At 42.4% G+C, this 13,803-nt stretch overlaps 1 protein-coding gene across 2 annotated transcripts; it reads right to left on the bottom strand.

Moving 5' to 3' along the window:
• Positions 1–1,240: 1,240 nt before the first annotated feature.
• Positions 1,241–9,071, bottom strand: LOC124112198 (shematrin-like protein 1). 2 transcript variants are annotated; one of them, XM_048382526.1, is made up of 4 exons: positions 8,942–9,071; positions 5,457–5,489; positions 2,908–3,176; positions 1,241–2,868 (listed from the first exon to the last, which is right to left on the bottom strand). In XM_048382526.1, the coding sequence occupies exons 1-4, from the start codon at positions 8,970–8,972 to the stop codon at positions 2,416–2,418; spliced, it is 786 nt and encodes a 261-aa protein (XP_048238483.1). In that variant the 5' UTR covers positions 8,973–9,071; the 3' UTR covers positions 1,241–2,415. The 2 variants fall into 2 exon arrangements, with proteins under 2 accessions (XP_048238483.1, XP_046328160.2); XM_046472204.2 differs by having other exon boundaries at positions 1,241–3,176.
• Positions 9,072–13,803: the final 4,732 nt, after the last annotated feature.

Genomic DNA, 13,803 nt, shown 5'->3' with positions numbered 1-13,803 from the left:
TTGTGTGGTCAAAATAACAGTTGAGAATGTGGATTGTGTGGTCAAAATGACAGCTGAGAATGTGGATTGTGTGGTCAAAATGACAGGTGAGAATGAGGATTGTGTAGTGGAAATGACATCTGAGAATTAGGATTGTGTGGTCAAAATGGCACCTGAGAATGAGGATCGGATGGTTGAAATGACTACTGAGCAGGTGTTTGAAAGGGTCCCTTATTATGTATACCTGTTGTTTTTCAGCCATTGAACTGAAACAGTCGGTTCCTGGATGACTGCTTGCCATTATACTCTGAAAGTCTTTGCTTGGATAATGGTGCAGGGTTTGTGTTGTGACCTGCTACAACAGTAATATTGCTTATTGGCATGGAACACTACTCACTGATACTCACTGACTTCAAGCAGTTACAAATTGAAAACATGCTACACCCTTAACCATCATATATGGTATTATTTCACAAGGGGGTTTGACCAGGGGAGATAATTTCCAGCATAACAATCTTTTATATCGTGTGGAGCAAATTAATAATTTGTCTTACGAAATCCACCCGTCCTTCTTGCTGAATATGGAATGTTATATTAGTCAGAAAGGAAATGAGGTCTTTTATGTGACCCAGAATGAGAGAATGATATTAAAGATGCGTTGAACTGTTTATAGTGTGTGGGTATGGTTTTACGCCCTTTTGGCAATATTCCAGCAATATCACGGTGGGGGACACCAGAAATGGGCCTCACACATTGTTCCCTGGCGGGGAATCGGACCGGTTCAACCACTAGGGTACCCCACCGCCCTGAACAGTTTATATAAACTGCCGGCAAAAGAAAGTATGCACCCATGTTGGATGTTGGCTAAAACTGAACCAACTAGAAATAGTTGTAGGCGGCTGAGCCCACTGGACTACTGGTATGCCCCCTTATGTAGCAGAGTGAGTGAGTGAGTTGGCTTCAACCCCCCTTTTAACAGTCGCTTTTAACAGTATTCCAGTTATATCACGGTGTGTCAGCTTAATGTGGGAGGAAAGCCCGAAGTGATGCAGGTCTCAGACGTTTACCACTTGGGTGAAACCCAAAACGGGTATGGTGCTGACAAACCTAGAAACATAATCGGGGCGAACCAGGATTCGAACCCACAATCATAGGTTTTAGGATATGTCCAAGAGACGCAACTCTTCACAGCGAATCGCGGCGCCTTAGACGACTGGGCCACCCGTGCACCCTTATGTAGCAGAGATAACACGACATGGAGTTATGTCATACCCAACCTTTATTCTAGATATACTGAAACAGCACATAATGGCATCACAAAAGTAGAAGATTTACACGTGTGTATAAAAATAAGGTAGAAATATACTATGCATTTTTCATTCAGAACATGACACGGGTTAAGAAATAAATAGGAGACGGCCGACAGTCGACCCAATATCAAACTAGAATGTACAAAAAACTACAGAATTATACAAGAACCTTATGTGAAACACTTCAAAACATCGGTTCATCTATCTACATTCGTACACTCGGGTTCGTCGGAAGTGACGTCATTAAAGGAACCATGCTGAAGGCGTTCGCTGGTTCCGCGGTCACTCGAAAATTTGTTCCGGTGTCAAATCGGGCTAGCGCAGGACCCAGCGAAGCTGTAGACGTAGGCTTAATGGCGAGACTACTGACAGGCACAAGAAAGCGCACTACTGCTATGGTTTGATTTTTGCAAGTCTGGCTAATTTACGCTGCCGTTCTGAACACTCTGAGAAATCACCAACTCTATATACGATATGCCGCATTGTGAAGACGCGCTGTTTACAGCAAGAAGCTCTCGTCTATTGGTATCTGGTGCGTGATGGCACAGAGCTCTACCGACAAGATTGATAGCTACGCCGTCAGCAGACAATGGCTGCCCAGGGAGGGGCTGTAAAGCAGCTCTGTTAGGCTGCACTACCAACATTCTACATGGTTCAGCTGATGAATAAATCGCCTGGTCAAGATGACCCTACGTACCAAATACTCAGTAGCGACGGTGTCCATTGGACAGTTTGAAAGGTGTACATCATAATAAGGACTGGAGTCACACTCAAGTGTCTAGTCTAATACATCCACATGACTTGCTTGCCTGAAGCGGTCTTATCTAGTTCTCCAACTGGGATAAGTCCATGTTTAAGTATAGGAGTACAATAGTTTTATCGCTAAAACTGCTCTGTGCAAGACGGATCAAGATTGTTAGATGTTTTGAACTCTTGAAGCATATTACTGAAGTTATCACAAAGATTTGGCAGAAACAAGGACAGAATCGTACAAAAGGTCATAATATGGAAACAGCTTCTAGTGTTTTGTACCCGCGCAATGGAAAGACAAGAACGTCCAAGGGTGAAGGTCATGTGACCTTCGGAGGACAGATAATAGAAGTCAGCATCACAGATGTCCTCCATCTTATTTCTTCCAACCACCGTAATTCTTGGTGGCGTATGAAGCCTTGCCGTATACCCTTCCAACGATGGGGTCCCCGACTCGAGCATATCCGCTTGCAGCACGTGAGGCATAACCTCCCGCTGAATAACCCCCGTAGTTGGGCTTCACGTAGCCGTTGGTGACGTACTGTGGCCTTGCGTAGCCGTTGTTGTAGTTGGCGAAGCCGGCCCTAGCTGCGAAGCCTCCGTAGTTGTGTCCAACGCTGGGTGGGTAGGTCTGCTTGGTGTAGCCAACGGTTCCAAAGTAGTTGCCGTAGTTGTCGTAGTCGTTGGACCTCACGTACGAGCCGCCGTACATTTTATTATCCCCCTTACTGCTTTCATACCCGTAGCTACCCTTATCGTAACCCTTGCTTGTCACGTATCCGTAGTTGCCCTTCTCGTAGCCCTTGTTGGTTGCGTAGCCGTAGTTGCCCTTCTCGTAGCCCTTGTTGGTTGCGTAGCCGTAGTTGCCCTTCTCGTAACCCTTGCTGCCGTCGTAGTTGACGTAGCCGACCTTCTGATAGCCGTAGCCGTCGTCCTTCACCAACTTGTAGATAGGATTCAAGATGGCGGTAGCGCAGGGGACGTTGTAGGCGTGGTCGCAGGTGAGGATGTGTTGGTTCCAGTGGGTGCCGGCGGGACAAGAGAACTCGACGGGCGACCCCCAGAAACAGCGGAAAAACTTGGTGCAGTCTGTAGGATGGGCGTAGAAGTTGAAGAGAGTCGGGCAGGATCCAGACGCTGAAATGAATAAAAGATACATTGTATCTGTAGAAGAGAGGTGTTGGCAGCTACATCAGCATCGAAGGGCACCTGGGTAGTGTACACACTGCCGCACGCCCCTCTCTGTGGTAAGGTAGTCTATACTCATGGAAACAAATAAGGATTCGTTATCAAAGAGTTAGTGAGTGAGTTTATTGCCGCTTGTGACATTATTCCATCAATATCACGACAGGGGACCCCAGGAATTACACATTTACCCATGTGACAAATCGAACCCGGGTTTTCCGTAAGCGAACGCTTTAACCTCCAGGCTATCCTACCGCCCCTGTCTATAAAGGAAGGCACGACATTCTGTATATCCCGAGGATAATCAGAGAATTATGAACCATTTTCATTGAATTCAGCAGTAGTCATTATCCTTCAATATTGCTTTGTGTTCCCTTATTTGTATTCATCAGTATATACCCCGACTTGTAGAAGTATCAGCTATTACGAGGTCATGCATCTCCCATACTTAATCATACAATTAAAATAGCCTAACATTTGCATTGTACTCACACGCGTTGGGAACTGGTATAAGGAGGTAAACAAAACTCATTATGTTTTTTAGTGAAAAAGTTACTATATTTAACCCAAAAAAAATAAAAAAATATTTCATTCAAGTAAGGTCAGGTGATGAGAGACAAACACGTTATTAAATATAATTCGAATACCCTGTATGTATTAGTCTCTCTCAGCGATATTTGCATTATGAAGATACACTATAGGTATAGTTGATTTAAGACACTGGGACCGATTATCTAGTAGCACTTATACTTAGAATGATTTTATGACAAATTTGCATTCTGTATCATCAAAGAGACTCGGTGACTTGGTTGATAGCGTGCCATCGTACCCCGGCGTTGTTCATAATATCAACCACTGGTCAAGACTCGATTATTTACAGGCTGGGAAATTGGTATGTGCATGCGGCGTTTAATAACCAACAGACACCGTTAACCCACTGTGATAAACACCAGTAGACGCTGCCCTCAGGGGGGCATGTGAACACGAGCCTTCATGTCGGAATATAACAGTCTGCCTTGGAACATGGGGACTGATCTTTTTGAGTCCGTGCGAACATAATAAGGCCAACAGGATGGCTGACATGCGCTCGTTTTTAAACTTCCTCAAAAACTGACTTCCTTAAAGTCAGAAGGAAATCAAGCACGATCTAGCTGTCTGTTGTGTTGTGGAACAAATTGACAAACCTGCTCCGCAAACATGTCGTCTGCTCATCGCACACTCGGGGCAGATTCGCGCGGGAAATGAGAGGGTAAATAGGGACAACGAGCTACAGCTAACGACATCATTGACATCGGCAGATCCATTGCGTGACTCAATTCTAAGTAAATGCTAATACAAGCCCTCGGATTGTCGGGCCTCAGCATGGTTAATGCGACGGGGAACAGGTTTGTGTTAGACACGGGGACTTCGTGCTGGAGACATGTCAACATCGGTGTTTTTCAAAGCCACCTCTGAACTGTTTGCGTTTTTTTTTGCAAACACAACACTTAATAGAAACACTATTGAAACTATAAATATTAGCCATTTGATATGAAGAAGTCTTAAAAGATGCCGACTCATATCCGCCGTCATTGTAGCAAACGTTTACTGAACAATATAATACCCTTGCCATTAATGACTGGTGTCAATGAGGTATGAGAATTGATATGCTCTTGCACCCCGACCCCTACCCTCCACCCCCACCCCAACTGAGCCACGAAAATGCATGTTTCATCCTACGCCCCCACCAAAGAGAGGCAATAGCGAAGGCCAAGCCAACTCTATTTCTGAGAGATGGACAACTACTCGAACGCTTATAAACAGAGCAGTCAAAGATAAAAAATGAAATCATAACAATATACGAAATAAAATCTTTTCAAAAACAGAAGTTAAATGAATACTAAAAAACTCTATATGTGTTCCCTACTCACACACATGAGTCCTAAAGAGGGTCAGCCGAAATTGCTAAGGCAGAAGGCGACCTCTTGAACACCCGAAGCAACAACGCTCCTTCCCCTCTCCCCCAACACCCCCACCTTCCACACACACAAAAACAATACGGACCTGTTACATACTTAGTTGCTTGTACCCCCGCACATTTGGTGAAATACAAAAAGTAACTATTTTGAATTCTTGCATCCATGCATATGCAACAGCATATAAATGATATTCCACATATCATGTTGCATTTTGAAAAGACAGTAACAGTTGTTAACGCATCAACTGAAGTAAGAGAAGACTGTCTGTACTTACCACTGGAGGCAGCGACCTGGAACAGGGCAACAACTGGAACAGACAATTACAATAGTCAGTCAGTGTGGAGGAACGTACTATAGATGTGTCTGGCCAGACAATAGCGATCAACACCATGTCGTTGTCTAGGTTAGACCAATCGGATCCGAGGTTTAATCATTGAAAAGATCAGTTACACCCAAAGGTGTGACCATTTCAACGATAAATCATAAAATCAGTGGTCTTACCTATTTAAACCTTGGCCACCATTAAAAAAACATTGCTAATATTTGTAAAACCATGGCCCGGCCCTCAGGTATACGAAAAAGATATGTTCGTTGGCATGCTGGATGCCCTTTCAGAGAACAAATTGTATGCAGTGACCGAAAAACTATTTTGACAAGGTCTATGTGAAGGGTGTATGTGTGTATGTGAACGCGGGAAACAAACAGTCGGAGACGAATGTATACATTTTGCATATTAAGTTTCATGTGGGCTGATCTAGTTCGTTGAGCTTGCATGAAGTCAGAATGCAGCAGAGTACAAACATTACATGCTTCTTGCTTGAGTTTGATGTGTACCAGGAGATTACCACTGGCACAATTACTACCCAAGGACACGACAACCCCTATGCCCGACAGGCTTCGTATCTGGCCCACTTCGACCTAAACTTGTGACAATACCACAGCTTCGTTTAGCAACAGCTATCGTCCCCAATAAAAAACGAAAATCCATGAACAAACACACACTGGATCCTCCCTGTTTAATAAAACCGGATAATCTTAATTCGTCAATATTCCTAAGACGTGCAATACGCTATTGAGACTTCTATCAGACAACTAGCCGCCGTCCCGCGTGTTTTCAGGCAGGTTGCCTGTTTGTCTACCGCTGTCCTCGCGGCAATTGGACAACGTGGAATATTCCTGATATAATCAGAGACAATTCGGCGTCACGCGACCAGGGGAGGTCTACATCCTCCTGTGTGTGCAGGATTAGTAGGGGACGCTGGTCATCTACTTCCTGGCATTGATGTGGATGGTTCATCAGGATTAAGTTTGAGTCCGACCTCATCAATGTTGGCGATTTGTGGGAGGGGGTGGCCGATTTGTTTGTTTTGGCATTAGATGTATCTATCGACAATAATAGTCCAACTGTAGGCCAACTCATTTCCGCATTGAGGGCAGCGATGACATGCCCGGCTAACGACTTCTATTTAACAGAGACATGGGGGCACCCTCTACAATGTATGGGGCATTGTTCTGTGGTATGACAGTTGTAGAAGAAGACCCTGGGGACAAACACGACGTTGTCGTTACCACTGATGGAACAGTATCACTGAACGGTTACTATATAGTGAAATTAAACGCATAAAAAAATCAAATTTGAAAACTATATTGATGAACCGCATCCTATGACTATTTGCGTAATAGTGTCAGGAGTAGTATTCAAATGACCGCCTGTACTCCTGAATAATTAATTTGTTGTTTAACGCCGCACTCAGCAATATTCCAGCTATATGACGCGAGGGTATGCGCGGAAGATTACTGTCAATATTCTTAAGTTCAGCTCTTCCAGACCTTTAAGGGGCGGTCGGGTAGCCTAGTGGTTAAAGCGTTCGCTCGTCACGCCGAAGACACGGGTTCGAATCCCGACATGGGTACAATGTGTGAAGCCCATTTCTGGTGTCCCCCGCCGTGATATTGCTGGAATATTGCTGAAAGCGGCGTAAAACCAAACTCACTCACTCACTCACTCCAGTCCTATAAAGTAGGACCACGGTTATCTGTATTTTTAGTTATCAACGATACCTGAATTATATTTCAAGACTATAGAATCAAGAATTCTAGAATTAATAATTTGAAGCGATTGTCAATACTCTGATGCACGTGTAAACAGCGACATGAGGAGCCCGTTGTTGTAATGTCCCGCCCAAAGTCACGACGTCATCTGATGTGCACCCTGTACAAGAGGAGGCTGGTCGGAGATAAGTTTAAATGCAAGCATTATCTCCGCCGCAACCCTGATGAAAAATAATACGGTGTTAGAGTCGAGATATAGTGACAGGCCGAGGTCACTGACATTAACATATACCTAGATACAATCTCCCTGGAACTATGTAGAAGCCTGCTCATTGAAACACGCAACCTTCAGTAGACAGTATTCACGTTTAACCGTTCTTCCCACAAACTAGGATACTTTAGGATCAATTGTGTAGATCGCTGTTTTCTTTACAAAGAAAAGTGTTAATTTTTCTAAATCATGTAAAATTATTTATAATTCTAATTTAACAAATACATCTTTAAGATGTTTTACATATATTATTTGATAAAAGTCTGACACAAACGATGCCCTGTTGGCTGATGTCCTTTTTTTAAAAGTGTCTGAAATGATACTCAGAATATTTCTTTAAGTCTTTTACTTAAACAACATACCCATGTATTATTTTATACCATGACAACCTTGCACATGGCCGTCAGAGGCAGCTGCTGAATACTTACAGTGAGAACATCTACTTGGTTGATATATTCAAGACATTGCCAGATTGAGAACTAAGTGCTCATAGCAGGTAATTTGGCAAACATGGGAATTTTGGGCTTGGAACATCCTTATTTCCTAATTTCAGAGGTATTCTGTTTCCAATCGGAGACTGTAAAAGTAATTATTAGAACTACTTCTTCGAAATATCTTTAACGTTGATGTATTAAACGAAATTAGGAAATGTTAATTCTAATTCGGCAATGTTTACTGCCATTTTCTTTACATGAGAAATATCGGTCTCTGACAATGCCTAGATAAACCCTGATGGACGTAACCGGGTACCAGGGCCCACTTGCACAAAGCGATCTTAGAGCTACGACTATCGTAAGCCTATGTTAAAGTATGGGAGTTTGGGTGTCGCATCAATGTGCCGCTCTACAGTCTTGCACGGACACATTTGTTTCGATGCATCCAGGTCAGGGGTCGAATCTAGTACTGGGCCACCTTGCTATATTTAATTGAGTTGCTTGGGTTGAACGCTGTTTTGATTATAATTTCAGTTGTATGACATCAGCTTAATGTCGGAGGAAAGATGGTGTGGCAGGTCGTACATGGTTACCAGGGAAACATTTCCAAGAAACGTAATCGGTTCGAAAGGTAGATTCCAACAATTTCTTACTTGAAGTCACCGATAAATGAACGAACAGATAGAGATAGAACTACATATATAGTAATGACAAATGTCCTTTGTATATCAACCTATTGAGCTGACAGTCGATGGCATAACAACATCAGGTAATTACTATAATTCCATTACCAGAAAATTAATAAACCTGGCGTCGAGAACGATTGGAATAAATAAATTTCAGGAAATTTTGCCATTTCTCCTATTTAAGAACCTTATGGGATTTAACAGCATGGTTGCATTTCCCCGTGTGTATTATGTGAATATGTAAAATTGGAAAAGATGGAATATAATACAACATATCCCTGAATAATTAATAATAAATCTCGTGAAGTGTTCTTACCTGCCAGTGAGCAGATGACGGCGTGCACCATTGTTACAGAAGTGAGGTTCTCTAGCGCTAGTTATTACTCCTCGGACCGTTAGCTACTGAGAGGGAGAAGGGGGGCCCCCAATTTATAGTCCCCCTCTGGACGCGCGTCCTGTTATAAAGTCAACAGCTGAAGCCCCTTCCTACTCAACGAGTAGACAAATGGAACGCGCCGTAGCTTTGTGTGTAAGACAAACTGCTATTTGACTGGCTGTGTTTGACTCCCTCCCTTCCTCAACTCAGTCTTTGTAGAAATTATCCCATATTCCGTCACGATCAAATGACGGTGTTGTGATTGACCAGGGTAAACTATGGGCAGTGATATGTACCTCTACAACTCTGTAATAGTGTTTGCTTTAAAACCGCATCCTCTCAATTTGGTTAAAATGTAAAGATATATTTTATTTCATTTGAACGGACTATTTATTTGCCATCGTCTAATTAGAAAGTCAGGTTTTTTTCTGCCTCTGACCAAAGGTTAAACACGCCAATAACCAAGACCCGTGTTTCTTTCGCCGGTGTCAGGGAGGAAGATGACAACCCTGTGTCATTATAAACGATTAAGACAAATTTGTTCCCCGCGTTTGGACTGGAAGTGATATTTGCCCCATACAGTGGAATTTGTAAATGCATTAAAAGATTTGCTCTTTGCTTACGTGAATGTGCGTAAGACGATCTCTCTACCTTAAGACGAGCTTTGTCTGAGTTACCTGAGGAGGGGAGGGGGTGCGGGGAATGTGCAGGTATCAGGGATGTACAGATATATGAGACGATGGTCACTGATCGTTGTGCTGTAATGTCCACCTCCACAGATTACTGTCACCAATGACCTCTCGGACACAACGTTACTGGAATACGTTCTGTCCACAGTGACGTCGCCTGTGTTTAAGTTCACGCATGTCGCTGTGCTACCTTCTGGTGTACTGACATCGGTCCATCGGCTTCTCAAGTCTTCACGTTCACTTGTGTCAGCACTAACTACAAATGCGATTACACACGTTTCATCCAAAGATTTCTCAAAGTTGTATTCCATTCAGAACGTTATGTTAGATTAAAACTATAGACAATTTATATATAATTAAATCCCTTACACCATTGAGGGGCGGTCGGGAAGCCTAGTGGTTAAAGCGTTAGCTCGTCACGCCGAAGTCCCGGGTTCGATTCCCGACATGGGTACAATGTGTGAAGCCCATTTCTGGTGTCCCCCGCCGTGATATTGCTGGAATAATGCTAACAGCGGCGTAAAACCATACTCCCTCATCCCATTAAACGCCAAACTGTGCCAATATGTTATTCTCTAAGGACCGCCATCGATGGTACATCTAACAAAGCAATAGTTGTATATATACAACTGCAAGATTAACTGAAGACAAATAAAACAGCAAGACCATCAATACCTGAAGAAAAACACCTATCTGTATGTACTTTCAACCTTCTTCAGTTCTCGGCAATTAGCCAAAATGTTTTCTGAATTTGAAAGGGTTATACCAGTCAAAGTAACATTTAGATGGAACCAAGCTAAAATAGACGCTGTGGTGCTACTTGAAAGGGCGTAAACTCCGACACACTCTATATTCTTTATGCAGTACTTGGCCATCGGTCCATGGTATCTTATCTAGTACGTTATACAGCTCAGTCCTGTTACACATTATAACACTGTGTACAGCTTACACTTCTTGATAACATAAGTTGTCTAACCTTCATTACATGGTAAATAAAGATAGCTAAATATCTTAAAACTGTTTGAAATAGACATGAGTGTATTAAATTTCCCCAGTGATGGGTGGACAATATTTCTGGAGTAAGTACATATGGCGAAGACTTGAGAAGATCCGGGGTAGAACAGGTCTTCAGCAACCCATGCTTGCCGTGAAAGGCGACTAACGGGATCGGGTGGTCAGGCTCGCTGACTTGGTTGATGCATGTCATCGCATCCCAATGGGGTGGATCGATGCCCAGCTACCTATGCTGGATCGGGTGGCATCGTACTCCCACGGCGTGAATGTTGCTCACAATATAAATCACTGGATTGTCTGGTCCAGACTCGAGTATTTACAAACCGCAGTTATATAACTGGAATATTGCTGAGTGCGGCTTTAAACAACCAAACAAACAAACAAAACGTTTGGCGGAGATCTTTATACACATTACAGATCATCAAACAATGCTACTCCGACACACTTCATCACTGATGCTGTTGGTATGTGTGTGCAAATATATTGTTCAACTGCTAAGGTTCAATATAAAGATTTGATGCAGTGTTATTTGTAACTGAGCGCAACTGGACATCACAACCTAATACACAAGTATGACGCATACCTAGAAGCATCTCATAATGAACATACTTTTAATATATTGCAGGTATTATATATACTCACAATGGCATGCTCTTTGCATGTTTTTCTGTTATTACAAGCATGTCTAATCAATAAAACGGCGTGGTAAAATGTATGTCACTCTGTTACCAACACACTCAAGTGACAGCTGTCATAAATAGTCCGTGTTTGTATAAACTGTAACCTTTCATTTGCACTTTAAGAAAAAACAAAGACAAAGAATAAAAAATATATAATGCACAAACATACGGTATGCTAAACAATATTGAAATGTGCGTTGTTTCGAATCAATATTGCAGCAGACCAGTACATGGGCAATCAGCTGCACTTCAGTACGCTCGGGGGCCGAATGCGGGGAGATATACGGCGAGACGGCGTTAATCCAGTCGGTGTCGTTTCCACTCAATTCGCCCGAATTAACAAATATCCGGATTGACGAGCAATGTTTAAGAGTATTACCTTTTATATATATGTAGCAGTTCCAAACAGAATCCCCCGGAATGCGGGGTTCCCGGACTATGGGTGTTTCACTGAACTCCCCCGTGTAATTATATACTTGGATTTATTGAACACTGTGTATTCCTACTTAGTCTTTCTCTCATAAACCCATTTAATTTAATTTAATTAAAACTTACCAGAAGCGTTTGTTTCTGCATGTGAACTAAACTCCCGGGTAAAAGAATGTATACACATGAAAAGTTGATTTGGCCCAAAAAATTCAAACCTTTTCAAAATGTTACTGAGCTGGAAACAGTCGCCAGAACTTAAAGGGGCCATTTTGTATAGATGGCATATTACCTGTAGTGGCGTTTAATTGCTGGGCCCGTTAATTAAGTTTGAAACTGTAGATTAAAATTGCTCTGTTATCTGGAATCTGAATGCATATTACAGAGAGACCGCTTAATTTTTTTTCCAAAACATAACTATGAAACCCATATCAACTACATCACCATCGAAAAAACATTTCTTGTTTTTTTTCAAGATTAGACACCACCAAACATGGGTGTATGCTATCTTTTGCCCGGCAGTTTATGTGATTATTGTTGGCATTCTGTGGCGTGATGGCTGCGGGGGACCCGTATGTACCGGAATGACGTAGTAACTGGTGGTTGGGTTGACGCTTAACGTAACACCTCACGCTGGCCCTTGGGGCGAGGGATTTCGACTGCAGCACACTGGTGAAGATAAATAAATGGCAGGAAAACGTTAAATAATTAAAGAAAATTTTAAAGGGAATCGTTTGACCCAGGTCGCGTAATACTGACGCCTTAGCACGTTGGGGAATATTTGACAGAATTAATTAAGACTCACGGAGTCGGAGTTTAATCTGATGTTGGGCCTTCATGAAAAGCGAGTCTGATTGCTTGATCTTCTATACACGTAAAAGGATTAAGATATTTGCCGACGCAAAATAGACAATTATTTACAAAGTGACTGGATGAATCCACCTGCTTCTTTCGCCATTGTATTTAGTTTTCGCCCAGTTGCTTATGTGCGCTCAGCTACTTGACCTTATATGGTGGTATTTACACACATGTTCTGAAAGACCAGGGGGAGGTTATAGTGTGATCCCATATTGAATCTGATGATGGTTCCACCATCTGCCCAGTGACACTTTGTGACCATCTGACCACATACAGCTGACCTGTGTTTGTCATGGATATAGGGGGCGAGCATTACAAGAACACAGAAGTACATCAGTAGGTAGTCCTACTTTATAATACTGCGTTATCGAGTTTAGTTTGTTTTGTGTCTTGAATTTCGCGCCTGGTGTCTACTTAAAATTTCCGTTGCAATGAAACACATGTACAATTCAAATTATACCAGGATTATATTCCAGGAATTCAAGAATACTCAGATGGGATGGTCTTTGAATTCGTGAGTGTTGCACGCGGATCCTTTAGTCTATCCCCTATGGGGTTCCGGGTTAGAATTGGTCAATTGATGCTTCTCGTAAGAGTTGATCGAGTGGTCAGGCTCGGTGAAATGGTTCATTGCATTTGACAGTACCCCGACAGGGTGCATCTTTGCTCATTACATCTGGAGTGTTTAGTGCAGACTGTATTATTTACAGACCGAGGATATATAACTGGAATCTTGCCGAGTACGGCGTTAAAATCGAAACCGACAAACTTAAGTCCAAACGTATATCTCGTTAGTGCGTTTTCTTGTTAAGATACGAGTGATTGTCATTAGAAGTCTGTAACCCCTTGAAATATGATCGCTTCCGTGAATATAGGCATTAAATATTATTTTGAATGTATAAAACTCGATGACTAGTCCAGCTCATTGTGTATCTAAGAATAAAAATGAAAACAGTTACAGAAAAAAAAGAACAGGGTGCCGTTGTGCAAAACAACCTTAGCGCTACGACTGTCATAAGTCTATGTAAGCTATCGGAGTTACGATCACCTTAGCGCTAAGATCGCTTTGTTCAACGCCAACTTTATAATTCTGTCACAACATCACCAACCAAAACTGTGTTGAAAACTTGAAATA

This window comes from Haliotis rufescens, unplaced genomic scaffold (assembly GCF_023055435.1).
Source record: "Haliotis rufescens isolate VD_foot unplaced genomic scaffold, xgHalRufe1.0.p SCAF_4, whole genome shotgun sequence".
NCBI lineage: Eukaryota > Metazoa > Mollusca > Gastropoda > Lepetellida > Haliotidae > Haliotis > Haliotis rufescens.
This window is presented reverse-complemented; position numbering and strand designations above follow the sequence as displayed.